At 39.0% G+C, this 20,251-nt stretch overlaps 1 protein-coding gene across 25 annotated transcripts in view; it reads left to right on the top strand.

Moving 5' to 3' along the window:
* ANK2 (ankyrin 2) overlaps positions 1–20,251 on the top strand; it is a 700,765-nt gene that overhangs the window by 470,592 nt on the left and 209,922 nt on the right. For all 25 annotated transcript variants that reach the window (XM_070371962.1, XM_070371966.1, XM_070371983.1 and 22 more), the window contains one exon: positions 12,789–12,890. In XM_070371962.1, the coding sequence (XP_070228063.1) occupies positions 12,789–12,890 (102 nt within the window). The remainder of the gene's footprint in view (positions 1–12,788; positions 12,891–20,251) is intronic.

The following is a 20,251-nucleotide window of genomic DNA, read 5'->3' as shown; positions in this document are numbered from 1 at the left end:
GGACTATGTCGCAGCTAAAACATATTTTCTAAATGCAGATCTTAAAATCTTTTGAGGGGATATATGTGTGTTGCGTTGCTCAGTCGTCCTATCCCCATGGAATTTTCCAGACAGAATACTGGAGTGGGTTGCCATTTCCTACTCCAGGGAATCTTCCTGACCCAGGGATAGAACCCAAGTCTCTTGTGTCTCCTGCTTTGGCAGGCAGATTCTTTACCACTGAGCTACCTGGGAAGCCTTTGAGGGGATAGATCATGTTTATTTTTTCTGTATTTAATTCTTTGCACTTAACACACTGCTTGACTTCAAAATTGTCTTATTCTCAACTAAATAACTTCTTATAAAGAACTGGTTAAATTCTTTTAACTATTAATTTTTTTTTAATTGAAGCATATTTGATTGACGATTTTGTTAGTCTCTGGTGTACAAAAAAAGTGATTCACACACATACATATATATTCTTTTTCCTATTCTTTCCATTATGATTTATTAAAGGATACTGACTTTAATTCCCTGTGCTCTGCAATTGGACCTTATTGTTGATCCATCCTATATGTATATTTTATTATCAAAATAATCTGTTTTTAGACTAATTTGTTTTCACTTTTTCCAAACTGAAGCTTTGATTTTTCTAATATGTACACATTTATGTCTTTTCAGTGATTTAATCAAGTTAATAAAATGAATCAAACTGGGAAATGATTTCCTTCTTATACAGTACACATATTGTGTATCCTTTAGGTATTTTTTAATTTAACTTTTAAGTTTTGTTGACTTTCAACTGTGTACCACTGGGCCAGCATAGAGAGAGTCAAGAAATGAGTGTAAAAAATGATTTTGTATGTTATATTTAGCATAATGTAGACTTTTTGAGAATTGGAATTTTGCTTTCCATGTAGATCATCACAAATGTGCAAAGAGCCTGAAAACTGTGTATACTCCTTTGGGACCCACTTGCTTTGGAGAAGGGGTCGAATAAACAACTTCTTAAAAATTATATGCACATTAGAAGGATTGACTTTTGCCATTTTATAGATAACAACAAACTTAAGAACAGTTTAACCAAAGGGACTAGTGACTCAAATTATTTCCAATAAGCAACATAATTACCATGCTGAAATTCCTGACACCCAGTAATTAGAAAGATTTCTAAAAAAAACAGAAATGCCAAGAGTGGCACAAATAGAGTTCTTAGGTCTGTTATTCCTATAGAATTAAAATATCGTCTTGGGACAAAAATGATACTAGAAAGTAATGAATTCAAATTCTTATTCTCTTCTGGAGTAGATGTTAATATTATATAACATATGTACTCAGAAAAGTACAATTAAAAAATCGAGTTACTCAGTTTTGATGCATTTTCCCTAATTTGGTCTTTTATGGGAAATGATTTCCTGTAAATGGGAAATGAGTCCAGAGTTACATTTTAAACAAGTAGAGTCAGGTTGTCACTGTGTGTGGTTGCTAAGCTGTAAATAAGTGAAAATCTTCTAGAAAATCAATCAGACTGCCAATTACAGATGTACACTGGACTATTGTAAACAGAAAGCCCTTCTGTATTTCCATGTGAGTTTTAGGAGGGCCACACTAAAATTAACAATGTAAGCATTGGAAAATATATGCAAGTTCTTTTAAAATAGTGGTCATATTTGAAGGTGAGCCATTGTGAAACCTTCCTTGGAAGAATGTATTTTCTTGTTCAGCCTTGAATAATTCAGTGCTAGAGAAGCAATCAACCTTTTTGTGTGTGCAGTATGACGGGGTGCGGTCAGTGCCTCATTTGTGCTGTGTCACGAAGCTGCTTTTGACTGAGTGATGTCTGCTTCAGAACAGATGGTCTAAAGATGAATAATCAAACCAATGGGGATAGAAATTCAGTGCCTACGTCAAGGGGGCAGTAGTAAATTAACACTGTAGGATGCCCAGCGTAATAAAGAATTGATGAAAGACATTTTCACTTGGTTGGGTTTATTTTTGTCATATCACGACAGTTCTAAAGGCTTTCAAGGGAGACTAAAACCTAATTCAGGTTCATTTATCCTGATCCTTGAGTATAGCAGTGGGATAAACTCTAATATACCTTTCCTCCCAAAGGCTCTGTAATATTTTAACACACGGATTAGGCAGGGAATGAGAAGAGTTTTGTGTAGAGAATATTTCTTAAAGAAAGAAGTAAATAAACAATGGTTACCAAATTATATCAAAAGCTCTCTTTTTTGTTCTGACTGGAGTGTTATTATGGTAGGTTATTATTCATTTATGAAACCTACTCTTATGGCCAGTGCTGGGCAAAGGGAAATTCCTTTGGGGATTTGTGTATATGACAGAAAGCTTGATAATCTCTTCCATGTTTTGGCCCATGTTCATTTAAGTTTAAGATGGTGGCAGAACATTTTTACGGAGACGTCCAGCTCATTGAAAATTAGGAAAGATATTAGGCTTGGGATACAGATTGTTTTAAAAATATGTTTTTAATGTTTTACTCTCAATTAATACTGGTTGGAGATCCCAAAGCAATAGTAGAGAACTGTTTAGAATTCAATCCTATACAGATGCAGTGTGTGCTATTAAATTTCTATTGTGGAACTCTAGGTTTTCATTTTTTTTTTTTAATTGGAGGATAATTGCTTTACAGTGTTGTAGTGATCTCAGCCATACATCAACACAAATCAGTAATATTTATATATATCCCCTCCCTCATAAGGGGCTTCCCTGGTGGCTCAGATGGTAAAGCGTCTGCCTGCAGTACAGGAGACCAGGGTTCAATCCCTGGGTCCGGAAGATCCCCTGGAGCAGGAAATGGCGACCCACTCCAGTACTCTTGCCTGGAAAATTCCATGGATGGAGGAGGCTAGTAGGCTACAGTCCATGGGGTCGCAACGAGTCAGACAAGCCTGAGTGACTTCTGACTTCCATTTCCTCCCTTGTAAGCCTCAGCCCGCATGGCCACACCCGCCGCCCCCCATTCAACATCCCCCATTCCCCATTCAAAGTCCCCTGCCCCCCATTCAGTGCCCCCGCGCCCCCCATTCAACCCCTCTAGGTTGTCAGAGTGCCAGGCTGGGCCCTCTGTGTTGTGCAGCAGTTCCCCACTTGTTATTTACTTTACACATGATAGAATATACATGTCCATGCCACTTTCTCAATTTGCCCTACCCTCTCCTTCCTCCAGTGTTTCCACCAGACTATTTTCTATGTTTGTCTCTATTTCTTCTCAGTAAATAGGTTCACCAGTACTGTTTTTCCAGAAATCAGAAAGAGAAAGCCAAATATCAAATATTAATGCATGTATATGGAATCTGAGTTTTCATTAATTTTGGTGTTAGCATGTGAAATGCAGATTTCCATTATACCTTGGCTATTGAAAAAATTAGCGAATATTATGGAGAAACTAATATTCAGTAATATAAGATTTGTAGAATATTTTTTCTGGCCTTTGCATTGTTAGCATTCTGAATATAAATTAATAAAGCAGAACTTTTGAAATCCATCTGTTCAGGTAGTAGTGTGAGGGGTGGTGTATGGCATGAAGCCATAATGTGATGGGGTACCTCTACACCAAGAGGAAGCTGCAGTGCTTGAAAGTGGGGGTCACATGCCTGATCATATGCCGTTTTTTCCCAAGTATGATATGCTCTTTAGGGAGGAATATTAACTGTAGATAAACAGTTTAAAGCAATTATTAAGGTGCTTAGCTCACTGACTGTAGTACTACCTTTAATCTGTCTAATTGAAACCTCCCAAAAAGCTTCCCTGGTGGCTCAGACAGTAAAGAATCCACCTACAGTGCAGGAGACCTGGGTTCCTTCCCTGGGTTGGGAAGATCCCCTGGAGAAGGGAATGGCTACCTACTCCAGTATTCTGGCCTAGAGAATCCCCATGGACAGAGGAGCCTGGTGGGCTGCAGTTCATGGGGTCTGCAGAGAGTCAGACATGCCTGAGTGACAATCACTTTCATACTTTCACTTTCGCAGAGTGTCTTATCCCTTGAAACAATCTGAAGCATTCAGTTGCAGTGTTCTAAAATTTTAAATTTTAAGAGGAACCTGAAACTGTTTAATCTAATGTCTGACTTATAGCTATGGCAAAATATTTCCCTTTTTCTGATTTCCTTAGATTTGTAAGTATTGTGGTGGAGCCATTACTATCTTCCCATTTAAATTCAGAAAAAAATTGACATGTTGTACTTTGTGACAGAATTTCTGAGTTCTGTAGGCATTTTGGAGTCATAGGCAGAACATATAAGTAGAATACAAATAATCAAAACCTGTTGATTTTCCTGACTTAGGAGAAGTTGTTTTAACTTTAAATTTACGATAATGTTCAGTAGAAAACTGAAACTTATAACCACTTAAGAAAGTTTCTACCTTTTCTTTGTAAAAGTTCCCGTTTTAGTGAAGGTTTCAGTATGTCTCATTTGTAATTTTTATTAAACCAAACTCATGTCAGCAAAACAGAGTTACTTTTCAAGTCAGACTTCTACTGTCTGATGATATACTAACTGAGGAATTCATATTTCTTCTGTTTAATAATTATTTTTAAATGGATATATCTGTATATAAATCACAGGGAGTCTGAAGTATAAAATAGTTATCAATCAAATGTACACTAGAATGATATTTTTGATTTAAGGTTTTTGTTCCTATTAGTTTTGTGTTCTTGCCATATTTTTAATTTATTGAGGACAGATATTACATTATTAATATTTTGACTCAGTGTTCAAAAACGTGATGCAGAAATTTTTTTAAGGTATAAACTTATCTCTAACAACTTACTTCTATTTATCATAGAAGACTTAACAGTCAAGATCTCTGAGCCATATCTGGTCTTCCTGGATTCTTGTTAAATATTTTTGAAGACCAGAGGAGTGCTATTAGAATACTATAATAAAAAGATGCTCCAGACGTTGACTTAGCATCATATTTTGAGTTCAAGTACATAGCCATGTGTACTTAGTAACCTGCATTGTTTCTCTCTTGCCTGTGTGGCACCTTGAAAGTAAAAGAGCAGGTCATTCAGTTGTGTCTGACTCTGCCACCCTGTGGATGGTAGCCCTCTAGGCTCCTTTGTCCATGGAATTTTTCCAGGCAAGAATTCTGAAGCAGGTTGCCACTTCCTACTTCAGAGGATTTTCCCGACTCAGGGATCCATCTCTTGGTCTCTTGGTCTCCTTCATTTGCTGCTGGATTCTTTACTTCTAGTGCCACCTGGGAAGCCCTGCATAATATGAATAATCTGCATTAGAAAAACTGCATCCACAGTAAAAAAAAAAAGATATTGCTTTTGAATACTAATTTTTTCATCTATTTACTCTTCAGTGATTTTGTCACCATTGTGTAAGTTAGGAACAACTAATTTTCAGTGTCACCATCTTTTTAAAGATGGTATCCTATAGGCAGTTCTTCTCATGGATAAATAATCTCAGGGAAAACATTGATAAAAAAATTTATCTAGTGCAAATCAATGTCAAAATGTCATATGAAGTTAAGAAAAAAATCTTTGTCTTTATGTAAAAGTAATTTCAAATGATCTTGCATATCAAATAGGTATTTGCTTGAAATATTCAGGTGCAATTTATTTGTTTAATTAAAGTTAGATATTGTTTTGATACAATTCTCAATTTTATGTGTTAATCATTAATTATCTTAAGTAATATTTTAAAAGTGAAAATAGAAACACCTATATTTGAACTAAAATTCTTAAAACATATGTCACTGAAGTAAAAACAACCTTTCGAGAGGTTGTGTTAATTCTTTCTGAAGATCAGAGCTCCTTCAGCATTTTCCATTTAGTTGCAGTGTAAAGACCTGTTAAAATGACACTAAAAATGTAGCATAATCAACATGCAGTGTTAATCAAGCTGCAGTGTACAAACTTATGTTTTATCACAATTTTTGTTATTAACAGTCAGCTGAATTGAAACTAAGTGGGGTTTTGCAGTGTTCATACAGTTAGGACACTTTAACAGCAGGATATTTTCAAATACTCTGGTCTTCCGGCAGCACCTTCTTATTTAAAGAAGATAATATGTATGCATCTATCCTTTGATTTGCCATTGTTGTTTTGCCTTTATAATTTACAAGATAAACTGCAATTTAAAAAAGCTCAGTCAGTGTCTACTGTGCCTGTCATTGGGCTAAGTACTTTAAATCATATTTCATTCTTACAGCAGTTCTATAAAGCACATTTATTTTTTTGGTAAGGAAATTGAGACCCACAAAGACTCAAGATCATACAACTTGTGATTTGCTGGACATAGTTTTAACTTATCCAATATTCCTAAGAAAAGACCTAAGGAATTGTAGAAATGTCCCTTATTTTATTATGTTCATATTAAGATTTTTCCCCTCAAGTGATTTTAATATATTTTGTTTATTTTGTATTACTGTAAAAATGTAGATCTCAGGGTAGGCAGGTAAATGACCCCGTTTATTTTAAAAGGAATAACTGTATCCTAAGAAAATAAGCAAATTTCCTAAGTTTCACAAGGAACATGTGCTTTCTTATGGTTAATCGGTTGGAAAATATTTGTGGAGGGTACAGGATAAGCCACAGACTGAGGGGAGGTACCCAGTGTCACTTGCTGGGTTAGTTGAGGCTGGTGGCTAATTCATGCTAGAGGATGTGAGCATCTCAAATATTAATAATATATTCCTCTCTTTGAAGTATGAAAATAGTTTGTAACCTCTAGTGTTATTTTTATTAGACTAATAATTAATTTTTTATGAAAAACATTTTTGGGGGGTCTCACCATGTGGCTTGCAGGATTTTAGCACTCTGAGCAGGGATTAAACATGGGCCCTTGGCCTGTGAGAGCTTGGAGTCCTAACCACTGGACTGCCACAGAATTCCCTATAGTGGTAATTTAAATGTAAAAATCAAACTACATAAAACTCCTTAAACTCTTAGACCATTACTAAAATGAAAGTTTTACAAATTAAGCATGAACAGAAGTACAAAACTAGTATTATTCAAAAAAAAAAAAATAGCACCAATGTAATAGAATGGACAGGACTGTGTAAAACTAAATCACAGATGTTGGTTTAATAGTAAAAAGATTTAACCTTGTATTTCTATAATGTATTTCTGAATTTGCCCTAAATAAAAATAATACAGAGCATACATTTTTAGAAGCATGTTATACAAAAATTATTAATACATTTAAACTTTTGTTTCCTACTATAGAATAAAAACATAAAGCTATCAGAGAACTTTGCCAATGCCAATATTGAAAGTGAAAGTGAAGTCGCTCAGTCATATCCAACTCTTCGGAATTTCCAGGCAAAAGTACTGGAGTGGGTTGCCATTTCCTTCTCCAGAGTATCTTCCCAACCCCGGGATCCAACCTAGGTCTCCCACATTGCAGGCAGACACTTTACCATCTGAGCCACTTGGGAAGCCAATATTAAAGGCATGCTATTTGATAATCATTTAAAACTCTCTTTATTTACTTAGTGATGGAATTAGTATTGTGCTAAAAATATGTACCTAAGCCAATAACACTGCAATTAGGAACCGAAAAACATTTTACTCTGGCTTTTCTGTTATACTTACTGCCAATAGTCAAGGCAAGTTGGACCACACAGAGATAGCATCTGAGCCTATTATTTGTAACTTTATTTATTAGTTTTTTTTTTTTTTTTTGGCCATTCTGTGCAACATGTGGGATCTTTGTTTCCTGAGCAAGGATCAACCTGCTCCCTCCACAGAGGAAGTTTGGAGTCTTAGCCCCTGAACTGCCAAGGAAGTCCCTATTAATATGCTGGGTCTGTAGCTCAGTTAGTAAAGAATCTTCCTGTAATGCAGGAGACCCAGGTTCAATCCCTGGGTCAGGAAGATCCCCTGGAGAAGGAAATGGCAACCCACTCCAGTATTCTTCCTGGAAAATCCTATGGACAGAGGAGCCTAAAGGGCTACAGTACCTGGGGTCACAAGAGTCAGACACAACTTAGTGACTAAACCAACGCTGATGTGCTACTGAGTGCTGTGCTCAGGTTCTGTAGTGCATCCTGCCATGTGTGATGGCCAGATTCTCTGACGAGTCTCTGTTCTAAGGCAAAATATTTTGCGTATTGTGCATCTGTTTGTATACCATCTCTCCTTCACCTGTTATGCATTGAATTATAAACACAAAGTCACATTCTGAAGATAGATGGCTGTACTAAGTAAAAGGGTAGCCATCTAGATGACCTGGAACATGCTTATATTCTCCTTGTTAGGCTGTTATTGAACTGTAAGCATAGACGTTTTGCAAAATCTTGGAGCAAACTCAAGGACCCCTGTGAGTGAGCCCCTGGATCTTTCGGGGAAGCACTCCTTCAGGCCGTAATGTGGCTCTGTGAACGCACATTCCTCCTTGCCTTTCATGTCCGCTCTGCTGGATGCTGAGAAAGTATTGTTTTTCTAACATTTGGATCAAAAAACGTACAGAACTGTGTCGAGAATAATTGAAGAGGAAATTTTTCTTTCTCGGCTTGAGATGCCACACTCGGGTTGTAAAAGGGACAAGTTTTAATGACATCCATCTGTTGCAGATTAAAATAAATGGAGCTCAGCGTTTGAATGCCTTGTTCAGAGTCAGACTTTATATAGGCATAAGTACAATTGGTTTTAGGATTGAGAGTTCTAGGGACAGACAGCAACAAAGCATAAAAAGTTAGTCTGTATGTCAGACTTTGCTCTCAAAGGATTGTTGTTGCCTTCTTCTCTCTTTCTAGTGCTTTTTGTGCGTGAAATCTCCCGGGTCAAGCCAAGAGACAACAGTCTGTTTTGAAAGCATGCCTCTCCCACCACTAATGCCTAATTTTAATTTTTAAATTCTTACTTTTGTCATACTCAGAGGGAAATATAGCATGGTAAACATTGCTGCATCTCTCACCAGGAGTCCCGGAATCCTCTTTCATCTCTGTGTTGATTGAAGGTAACCAGACTAAAAGCTGTTTATCCTAAGCTCTTATGTCAAGAGCTTTAATCACAGATTGACCTCTTTGTAGTACAGGGTTTGCAAGTGTTTATCTGGAAGTAGAAAAATATATACTTCTGTACCAATCTATACTTTTAACCTTCAATAATGTCAGTATCTACATATACATTTTGAAGTTTCATTTTAAGTTTGTTCTTGAAACTCATGATCTGAAAGCATTTTATAATAACACACTTAGTTGCATTTGCAAAATGCATTTCCAATGCGTTTTCTTACTTTGGAAAAACTAAATCCCTTAATGGGGTTCTAGAAGAATACAGCTTATAGCAAAATTTACTGTGACTCAACTGCTGAAGAGATCCTTGCCAGGATAGCTCACGTGTTTCCTTTCTATTGGCTCTAGCCTGTCTAAAAACCTGGAAACTTTTTTTTTTTTTTTTTGCTAGAATTCCAAGGACTGGACTTAAGTCTTTTACTTGTCTTTACTTTCTAGGAGTTTGATTCAGAAAAGAGAAAATTAGTTATTAAAACTTGTTATTGTGTAACAGCAAAAGCAATCCTCAATGTCATGCCCAGCCCCTACAGAAGGTTCTGAGAGGGTCTAATAGGTACCCCTCCATGACACCTGAAGTCCCTTCAGACCAACAATAGCACCCCTCTCAAGCTTCTGCAGGGTGTCTCTGGGTGTTTCTTCATTCCTGCAGGGTCAGCTGCACCCTCTGGCTCTACTTCTGTTCATGGCATTCTTTTTTTTTTACAGGAATGATAGCGAACCCTGATCTTAGTTTGTGAGTTTGATCATGTTAGGCATGTAGAGAGAGACAATCAACTGGCTTTTTAATGTAGTGTGTACTTTACTGTCTCTTTCCTTATTCCGAAGTTAATGTGTTTCTAAGTAGTTTGTCTCAAGCCAACTCTTCATTTTTCTCGGTGCATAGATGGCTGATAAATTTGAGGCTAGAGCTGTCAGCCAAGAATTCTCTCTCTAGCTAAGGCACTCTATCAAGCAAGTGCCAGGATTTACAGAGCAAATAGGTAGACCAAGGGCATATTGAGGTTATCACAAACAAACTAAACCTATAGCTGAGGTTAGGTAGCTACAGTAACATCTGCTTTGATACCTTGCACAGATGAGGCATTACAGCAGATAAGACTTGCTTTGACACTGAGAAACAGGAGTTAAACCTTGGATCTTCCACTGAAAAATTCTGTGACCTTGAAAATTTTCTAAACCTCTTTCCTCACCTATTAAATGAGCATAATAATAGTTGCTTTCTCCTAGTATTATTGTAATCACAATACAATGCATATGACTTCTTAGCTCTGTGCCTGACCCACCGTAAACATTCACGTGCTCAGTCGCGTCTGACTCTGTGGCCCCATGGACTGTAGTCCGCCAGACTCCTCTGTCCATGGAATTTTCCAGGCAAGAACACTGGAGGGGGATGCCACTTCTTACTCCAGGGGATCTTCCAGACCCAAGGATTGAACCTGTGTCCTGCGTCTCCTGCGTTGGCAAGTTGATTCTTTACCACCAGTGCCACCTGGAAAGTGCTTGACATTCATAAGTATTACTTATAATTATGAAGCCTTGTGTACCGGATGGAAGTACTTTCTAGGCATCATCTTTAATATAGTATGTGATATTTGTGCATACTAAGTCACTTCAGTCATGTTGGACTCTTGTAGCCCGCCAGGCTCCTCTGTCCATGGGGATTCTCCAGGTGAGAATACTGGAGTGGGTTGCCATGCCCTCCTCCAGGGGATCTTCCCAACCCAGGGATCGAACCCGCATCTCGAGGCGAATTCTTTACCACTAGTACTACCTGGGAAGACCATGTAATATATAGCATGTGGATTCATTTTTAAAAACCTAGATATGGGAAATAATGTTGTCATACTTTCTGTGACCTAATGTTATTTAATGGTTGTTTTGTAATAACTAATGTTTCTTGTGGGATATTGATGGAGCATAATGCAAAGAATTATCATGTTTCACTTTTAAGTGCTGGGGCAAGAAACTTGAAGGAGGAAACTCTTCCTGGAATTTAGAATTTGCTGCAAATCACAAATACTTCCACAGAACAGGCATTTCAAAGTGAGTTCCCATTCAGTCCCTGCAGCATTGCAGATATGCTGGGGGCACCCTGCCATGAGCAGAGCTTTCAGGAAGGATGAAGTGTGAGGCATCACAGCAGAGCGGGGCGGGGGAAGGCAGCACTATGTTAGTCACACCGGGATGCGTTTCTGAAGGCTCCGCGCGTGCAGTCCAGATGTGCAGATTGCAGTCATACCTTTCGACTCCTCATAAATTATCTATCGAATTTGTAAATATATATGGCATTGTGGTATTTGGCTTAAATGTGAGGTGATTTTGTCTTAGGGTGTTCAGTCTTCCCCTGTGGAAATCATCCTAACAGTCTGCAAGTAATTCCATATTTGAGACTCCCAGAGGAAACACTTCCATTTCTGTATCTGTACTTCATCACCAGTCATAGTAAATAGGTCCAAGAATATGCCAGGGGCCCTTGCAGAGTCCTTTCGAGAGAGAAGGAGGCAGGCAGTATAGCCTACTGGGGAGAATGGTGGATTAAGAGCCATCCCACCTGCATCTCCCTTTCTAGTAGGCCCCTTTTCATAGGGCTCTCCTATTGTAGGTAGGTTGCTGTCTTCTCTTTGCACGTGTGTGCGTGCTAAGTTGCTTCAGTCGCATCTGACTCTTTGCAATCCTATGGAGCATAACCTGCCAGCCTCCTCTGTCCGTGGGGATTCTCCAAACAAGAATACTGGGCTGGGATGCCATGCCCTCCTCCAGGGGGTCTTCCTGATCCAGGGATTGAACCCACATCTCTTACGTCTCCTGCATTGGCAGGTGGGTTCTTTACCACTAGTGCCACTTGGGAAGCCCATTTCCTCTTTAGTCAGATGTTATACCACAAGATCTATAAAGTGATGCCAGTATCTTGGAACCTAATGAAGTTATCATCATCCTTGTGTTAAGGTTTGAAAATCGGACTTTGTCAGCAAGTCAGAGAGGCAAGGTACCTATGGCTACGTCTCTGAAATAGCCTCCTTTGGACATATTTCTTGGTGGGGGTGGGGGTTTTCAGCTGATTTTCCCAGGATCAGGTTTTGAGAGGAATGGACTCAGGATGAGGACTTAGAAGGCAGTTTCCACTCGGACTGATCATCTTTACCAAGAGATTTGAATCTGGTATTATGTCAGCTGGTTTAAATTTAATCTTGTTTTTCCAACGTCACTAGGATCACAAAATTTGCATTGGCCCAGTCTGCACCTGCCAGCTAGCACTATCTGCTTTCCTCAAAGCATCCTTGCAACTTTCTGTTTTTCCCGTATCATAAGGACAGATGACTGTCAGGCAACCCATAGTCAGTATTCTCCCTCAGATGCATCTGAAAACCAGTCAAGGAAGAAAGAGGAAACCCAGTACCTTTCATTTCTTTTCAGTTTTTGATTCCTTTTTGGCTTCATACTAGGCTCAGTATAAAGTCCCTAGCTTCCTGAAGCAAAAATGAATGGGTAACAGTGGATTTGGGGGTAGTATAAATTCATCTTCACATGTCTTTATTTGGAATAAAGCAGTAAAATTATTTTAATGATTCTTTTACACTCTTTAATAGAGCAGAATGTATTCCCATTGACCTTAATGTCCTTAGCTCTCTAGAAATGTTGTGAGGTTGCTCACTTGTCCTGTTAATTATTATTAAGTGTTTTAAATTCAGGTTTGAATTATTTTGCAGCCAAAGCTTTTCTGATCTGCGGTGCAAACATTCTTGTTTCTTTGTTTTTGATATGTTCTCACTTGATCAGTAATTCACTGAAGCTCTTTTCTGTTTCTCACAGTCTGACAGCAATGCAAGCTTCCTCCGTGCCGCCAGAGCAGGCAACTTAGACAAAGTCGTGGAATATCTGAAGGGGGGCATAGACATCAATACCTGCAACCAGGTAAGCGCCCTGCAGCAGTCTCTGTATTATACGCTGAAGGCATACCTGTTACCTATAGGTACACTCAAAGAGCCCAGCAGGGTTTTTTGTCTTTTGTTAAATTTACTAAAATAGCACCAGTCCAGAATTATGAAAGTTTATTTTTGCCTCCTTACCAACTTTTGAAGCCTCAGACATTTGTATCTAGAGCTAATAATACCAGCAAAATAGATAGATCAAAAATGATTGAACATCAGTTTTGCCTATGAAATGATCTGGGCTGCCCTTAGCTGAAATACTGCTCATTTATTATCAACTAATTATCCAGATGCTGGCTTCTATTCTTGTCTGCTGTAAGCCTTTTATTCAGGGGGTAACTGATTATTACAACTTGGGATAGAGAAATAAAAGGATAAAGTCAAAATTATGTACCCACTTACCCGTCCCTACCCTGCCATTACTTTTAAAGTATGGATTTGAGTGAGAAGAGTTTGAAACTGTTGGCTTAAATGAGGTGTTTGGATTATTTATTTATCACACCCATTTGCTAAGGACTTTAGATGTTATTATACATTTTGGATATTATTTGATCCCAGGGATGTTGAGATTTTTGTGTTTTCTATAAGATTTTAATACCATGAATAAAAGTGTCTTGTGAACTCCAGTATTCACTATAATGTGCTAAATGTTGTGATGTGTGTGTGTGTGTGTGTGTGTGCATGACAGAGCTAACTGGGAAATGAATAATCCTGGCTAATTATAAGCTGCTGCTGCTGCCGCTAAGTCGCTTCAGTCGTGTCCGACTCTGTGCGACCCCATACACGGCAGCCCACCAGGCTCCACCATCCCTGAGATTCTCCAGGCAAGAACACTGGAGTGGGTTGCCATTTCCTTCTCCAATGCATGAAAGTGAAAATTGAAAGTGAAGTCGCTCAATCATGTACGACTCTTAGCGACCCCATGGACTGCAGCCCACCAGGCTCCTCCATCCATGGGATTTTCCAGACAAGAATACTGGAGTGGGTTGCCATTGCCTTCTCCAAATTATAAGCTAGCAGGAGATAAATTTCATTGTCTAGTTCGAAATCATCTGTAGAATGTCATATATATCCTGATATATATACCTGATGTGTATTATACCCAGTTACGTTCAATTTATACTCCCCTGAAATTAGTAAATCTTTCAAATACAACTTCTGAAAAACTGAATCTGGTGTATTTTCATAGTCACACTTGCTCTCCTCCCAAATTCCTACCTGCTGATTATCTTTTTGTTGTTCAGTTGCTAAGTTATGTCTGACTCTTTGTGACCCCATGAATTGCAGAATGCTAGGCTTCTCTGTCCATCACTATCTCCCTAAGTTTGCTCAAACTCGTCCATTGAGTTGGTGATGCCATCTCATCCTCTGTTACCCTCTTCTCCTTCTGCCTTCAGTCTTTCCCAGCATCAGGGTCTTTTCAAGTGAGTCGCTCTTCCCATCAGGTGGCCAAAGTATTGGAGCTTCAGCTTCAGCATTAGTCCTTTCAATGAATATTCAGGGTTGATTTCCTTTAGGATTGACTGATTTGATCTCCTTGTTGTCCAAGAGACTCTCAAGAGTTTTCTCTAGCACTACATTTCAAAAGTATCAATTCTTTGGTATTCAGCCTTCTTTATGGTCCAACTCTCGCAAGCGTACATGACTACTGGAAAAACCATAGCTTTGACTATATGGACCTTTGTCGGCAAAGTGATATCTCTGCTTTTTAGTACACTAAGTTTGTCATAGCTATTCTTCCAAGGAGCATCTTTTAATTTCGTGCTGCAGTCACCGTCCACACTGATTTTGGAGCCCAAAAAAATAAATCTGACACTATTTCCACATTTTCCTCATCTATTTGCTATGAAGTGATTGGACTGGATGCCATGATCTTCGTTTTTTTGAATGTTGAGTTTTAAGCCAGCTTTTTCACTCTCCTCTTTCACCTTCATCAAGAGGTTCTTTAGTTCCTCTTCACTTTCTGTCATTAAAGTGGTATCCTCTGCATATCTGAAGTTGTTGATATTTCTCCCGGAAATCTTGATTCCAGCTTGTGCTTCCTCTAGCCCAGCATTTTGCATGATGTACTCTGCATATAAGAAGTTAAATAAGCAGGGTGATAATATACAGCGTTGACATACTCCTTTCCCAGTTTTGAACCAGTCTGTTGTTCCATGTTTGGTTCTAACTGATGCTTCTTATCCTGCATACGTGTTTCTCAGGAGGCAGGTCAGGTGGTCTGATATTCCCATTTCTTTAAAAATATTCCACAGTTTGTTGTGATCCACACAGTGAAAGGCTGTTTCACTTTTCATTGAAAAACATAGTCACTTTCCTTACTGATACTTAGTTCCCACAGGTTTCCACCCTTGTCTTCTCCCCTACTCCCGTCCAGCACCCCTTTCCTGGTTCATTTTCCACATCCACAAATGTGCATTAACCCGCAGTATGGTCACTCACCATAGTTGCCGTAGATCCTGCTTAATTAGGTTCTGTCTTCATCTTGTCACTTTGGTCAATCTCTATGCTGTCTTGAGTCATCTTTCTAAAATAAAAACATTTTTATGGTACTCCTCCACCCTCAGACTTTTACGGCTTCCAATGCTTAGATCAGTGTGGTTGTTATATAAAAATTACCTGCAGACTTTTGCAAAGGGTGCAGGGTTTTCCTTGCTCCTCCCAAGACTTTCCACCATAGGAAGTATTGTCACCAACGGCAATATTTCTTGTCCTTTAGGGAAGTATATCTCTTGGCATCAAAAATATTGAGTGCAGCTTGCTTTTAGGAATCAGTCTGCTATAACCCTGAGCATCCCTATGTATTCCTTTGGGTGTGACAAGAATGAAAGACACTGAATGCTATTTATCTGGGGAATTTCTCAGGGTAGTGTTTGCAGTGAGCAACCTTGAGGGATTAGGTAGCTCATTCCTTCAGAGAAAACGCAGGCTTCTTCATTCTTAGTTTAAAAGCTGTGAATCCCTGAAGGTTAGTTCTTCTTTTTTTTTTTTTTTTTCATTTTCTGAATGTTGAGTTTTTGTTTTTTTTTTAAATTTTATTTTATTTTTAAACTTTACATAATTGTATTAGTTTTGCCAAATATCAAAATGAATCCATCACAGGTATACATGTGCTCCCCATCCTGAACCCTCCTCCTTCCTCCCTCCCCATACCATCCCTCTGGGTCGTCCCAGTGCACTAGCCCCAAGCATCCAGTATCGTGCATTGAACCTGGACTGGCATCTCGTTTCATACATGATATTTTACATGTTTCAATGCCATTCTCCCAAATCTTCCCACCCTCTCCCTCTCCCACAGAGTCCATAAGACTGTTCCATACATCAGCGTCACTTTTGCTGTCTTGTACACAGGGTTATTGTTATCATCTTTCTAAATTCCATATATATGCGTTAGTATACTGTATTGGTGTTTTTCCTTCTGGCTTACTTCACTCTGTATAATAGGCTCCAGTTTCAACCCACGGTATGCACAGGTACCCATGGTCCTCTGTGTCCCTTCCTTGGGATTGGGAGGGGACATAGGGAACTGGTGTAGGCAACATGTTGACAGGCAGCCGATTCTTTGCTATGAACTCTGAAGTCAACTGAGCTTCCCTCGTGTCTCAACAGTGAAGAATCCACCTGTAATGCAGGAGCCTCAGGAGATGCAGGTTCAATTCCTGGGTCGGGAAGACCCCCTGCAGTAGGACATGGCAACCTACTCCAGGATTCTTGCTTGGGTAATCCTATGGATAGAGGAGCCTGGCAGGCTACAGGCCATAGGGTCGCAAAGAGTTGGGCATGAGTGATGTGACTTAGCGCGCATGCATGAAGTCCATTGTCTCTCATCTAGGAGACTCGTGTCTTCTTCTAGCATCAGGAAGCAGTAGCAGTTTATCAGTGTAGCTTATAGGTAAGATAAAACAGCAGACCTTACATAGTTCTTGGCACTGACATATGGAATCAAGCCAAACGCCTTTATCCTAGTATATAAGATCTTCACATTTTATACCTCCATTTCTTATCTTATATTTCGTTATGAATTCATTTAATATATTTCTAGTATTTTTTTGCACAAATAATTTGGGGTTTTCATATATTAAAAGAGAAAGAACATCCAAATTCCTATTGTTGTTGCTGTTCAGTCTCCAAGTCACGTCCGACTCTGTGACCCCATGGGCTACAGCATGCAAGGCTCTGCTGTCCTTTACCGTCTCCTGGAGTTTGCTCAATTTCTTGTGCATTGGGTCGGTGATGCTATTTACCAATCTCATCTTCTGCTGCCCCCTTCTCCTTTTTCCTCAATCTTTCCCAGCATCAGGGTCTTTTCCAATGAGTCAGCTCTTCATATCAGGTGACCAAAGTATTGTAGCTTCAGCTTCAGTATCAGTCCTTCCAATGAATACTCAAGGTTGATTTCCCTTAGGATTGACTGGTTTGATCTCCTTGTAGCTTAAGAGATTCTCAAGAGTCTTCTCCAGCACCACAATTCAAAAGCATCAATTCTCTGGCACTCAGCCTTCTTTATGGCCCAACTCTCATATCCAAACATGACTATTGAAAAAATACAGCTTTGACTATATGAAATTCCTGTATAGATGTATGAACTTCCTCCAAATTCCTGTATAGACATAGGAACTTCTTCCAAAACTGCCTGTGAGAATGAATATAAATTGTTTGAATATTTTAACATGCTATTTTAGAGTTTTTTCAAGTACATGAAATATGTTCTCCCAATTTTAATACCAATTCGTTAACATTCTATATGCTAGTAAAAAGGCATGAAACTGTTTGAAGTATTAGTTCATTTAGATAAAATCATCATAAGTGATGCCGGAAGAGGAACCCAAGGAAAACGACATTAACCTCAGTCAAACCAAGTCCACTTTACCCTAAAATATAAGAAATATCTTAATCATATAAAAGATCTTAGGTCTTTGTTTTTTTAAAAGAAAAACTCTCAGCAGTAAATGCTCACTTCTTATCTGCTTTATAGAGTTGTGAACCTAACTTCTTGAGTTACCTAGAAAAGTTTTTAGTAGCTTAATATTTTTCTTGTGGCCCAGTGTGCACTAACACATGACTATAAAAGGGAAGAGCATTTGTTTTTGTGAGAAGGCAACAATGTCATGAAATCACACAGAATTTAGATCCCAGATGCTCAAGTTTAAGTTCTATCTCCACTTTCATCAAGTCATTTCAAGTTAGAAAGTGACATTTTTCTAATCTCTAGGACAAGAAAATAATAATACATTCAATTTTACACACTGAGCAGCAATGTGAATTAAATATGAAATATGAAAGGACTTTCTAAGGTGTACATATTCTAACTGCAATTACTGTGTATTATCCACCGAGAACCAGTAAAATTGAAGTTGACCTCCTTGCAAAGTATGAGGTTGATTCTCCTCAGTCACCAGAATTTATCAGGTAATAAAGTAATGCAGAGTTCCAAAGAGTAGCAAGGAGAGATAAGAAAGCCTTCCTCAGCAATCAATGCAAAGAAATAGAGGAAGACAACAGAATGGGAAAGACTAGAGATCTCTTCAAGAAAATCAGAGATACCAAGGGAACATTTCATGCAAAGATGGGCTTGATAAAGGACAGAAAAGGTATGGACCTAACAGAAGCAGAAGATATTAAGAAGAGGTAGCAAAAATACACAGAAGAACTGTACAAAAAATATCTTCATGACCCAGATAATCATGATGGTGTGATCACTCACCTAGAGCCAGACATCCTGGAACGTGAAGTCAAGTGGGCCTTAGAAAGCATCACTACGAACAAAGCTAGTGGAGGTGATAGAATTCCAGTTGAGCTATTCCAAATCCTGAAAGACAATGCTGTGAAAGTGCTGCACTCAATATGCCAGCAAATTTGGAAAACTCAGCAGTGGCCACAGGACTGGAAAAGGTCAGTTTTCATTCCAATCCCAAAGAAAGGCAATGCCAAAGAATGCTCAAACTACTGCACAATTGCCCTCATCTCACATGCTAGTAAAGTAATGCCCAAAATTCTCCAAGCCGGCTTCAGCAGTATGTGAACCGTGAACTTCCAGATGTTCAAGCTGGTTTTAGAAAAGGCAGAGGAACCAGAGATCAAATTGCCAACATCCACTGGATCATTGAAAAAGCAAGAGAGTTCCAGAAAAACATCTACTTCTGCTTTATTGACTATACCAAAGCCTTTGACTATGTGGATCACCACAAACTGTGGAAAATTCTGAAAGAGATGGGAATACCAGACCACCTGACCTGCCTCTTGAGAAATCTATGTGCAGGTCAGGAAGCAACAGTTAGAACTGGACATGGAACAACAGACTGGTTCCAAAGAGAAAAAGGAGTATGTCAAGGCTGTATATTGTCACCCTGCTTATTTAACTTGTATGCAGAGCACATCATGAGAAATCCTGGGCTGGAAGAAGCACAAGTCGGAATCAGGATTGCCAGGAGAAATATCAATAACCTCGGATATGCAGATGACACCACCCTTATGGCAGAAGTGAAGAGGAACTAAAAAGCCTCTTGATGAAAATGAAAGAGGAGAGTGAAAAAGTTGGCTTAAAGCTCAACATTCAGAAAACGAAGATCATGGCATCTGGTCCCATCAGTTCATGGGAAATAGATGGGGAAACAGTGTCAGGCTTTATTTTTTGGGGCTCCAAATTCACTGCAGATGGTGACTGCAGCCATGAAATTAAAAGATGCTTACTCCTTAGAAGGAAAGTTATGACCAACCTAGATAGCATATTCAAAAGCAGAGACATTACTTTGCCAACAAAGGTCCATCTAGTCAAGGCTATGGTTTTTCCTGTGGTCATGTATGGATGTGAGAGTTGGACTGTGAAGAAAGCTGAGTGCCGAAGAATTGATGCTTTTGAACTGTGGTGTTGGAGAAGACTCTTGAGAGTCCCTTGGACTGCAAGGAGATCCAACCAGTCCATTCTGAAGGAGATCAGCCCTGGGATTTCTTTGGAAGGAATGATGCTAAAGCTGAAACTCCAGTACTTTGGCCACCTCATGCGAAGAATTGCCTCATTGCAAAAGACCTTGATACTGGGAGGGATTGGGGGCAGGAGGAGAAGGGGACGACAGAGGATGAGATGGCTGGATGGCATCACTGACTCTATGGACATGAGTTTGAGTGAACTCCGGGAGTTGGTGATGGACAGGGAGGCCTGGTGGGCTGCAATTCATGGGGTCGCAAAGAGTCGGACACGATTGAGCGACTGAACTGAACTGAAAGTAAATATTGTTGTCTGGTGTTGGCTCTTTTTTATTACCATTCAGGAATGTACATCAAGTAGAGATTAGGCAAATGAAGTGAAAAATGCTAACTAATTAGTTACTACATATCAGGCTTTCT

Source organism: Bos mutus, chromosome 6 (assembly GCF_027580195.1).
Source record: "Bos mutus isolate GX-2022 chromosome 6, NWIPB_WYAK_1.1, whole genome shotgun sequence".
NCBI lineage: Eukaryota > Metazoa > Chordata > Mammalia > Artiodactyla > Bovidae > Bos > Bos mutus.
The sequence above is the reverse complement of the archived record's forward strand: the minus strand, read 5'-3'. Positions and strand labels throughout refer to the sequence as shown.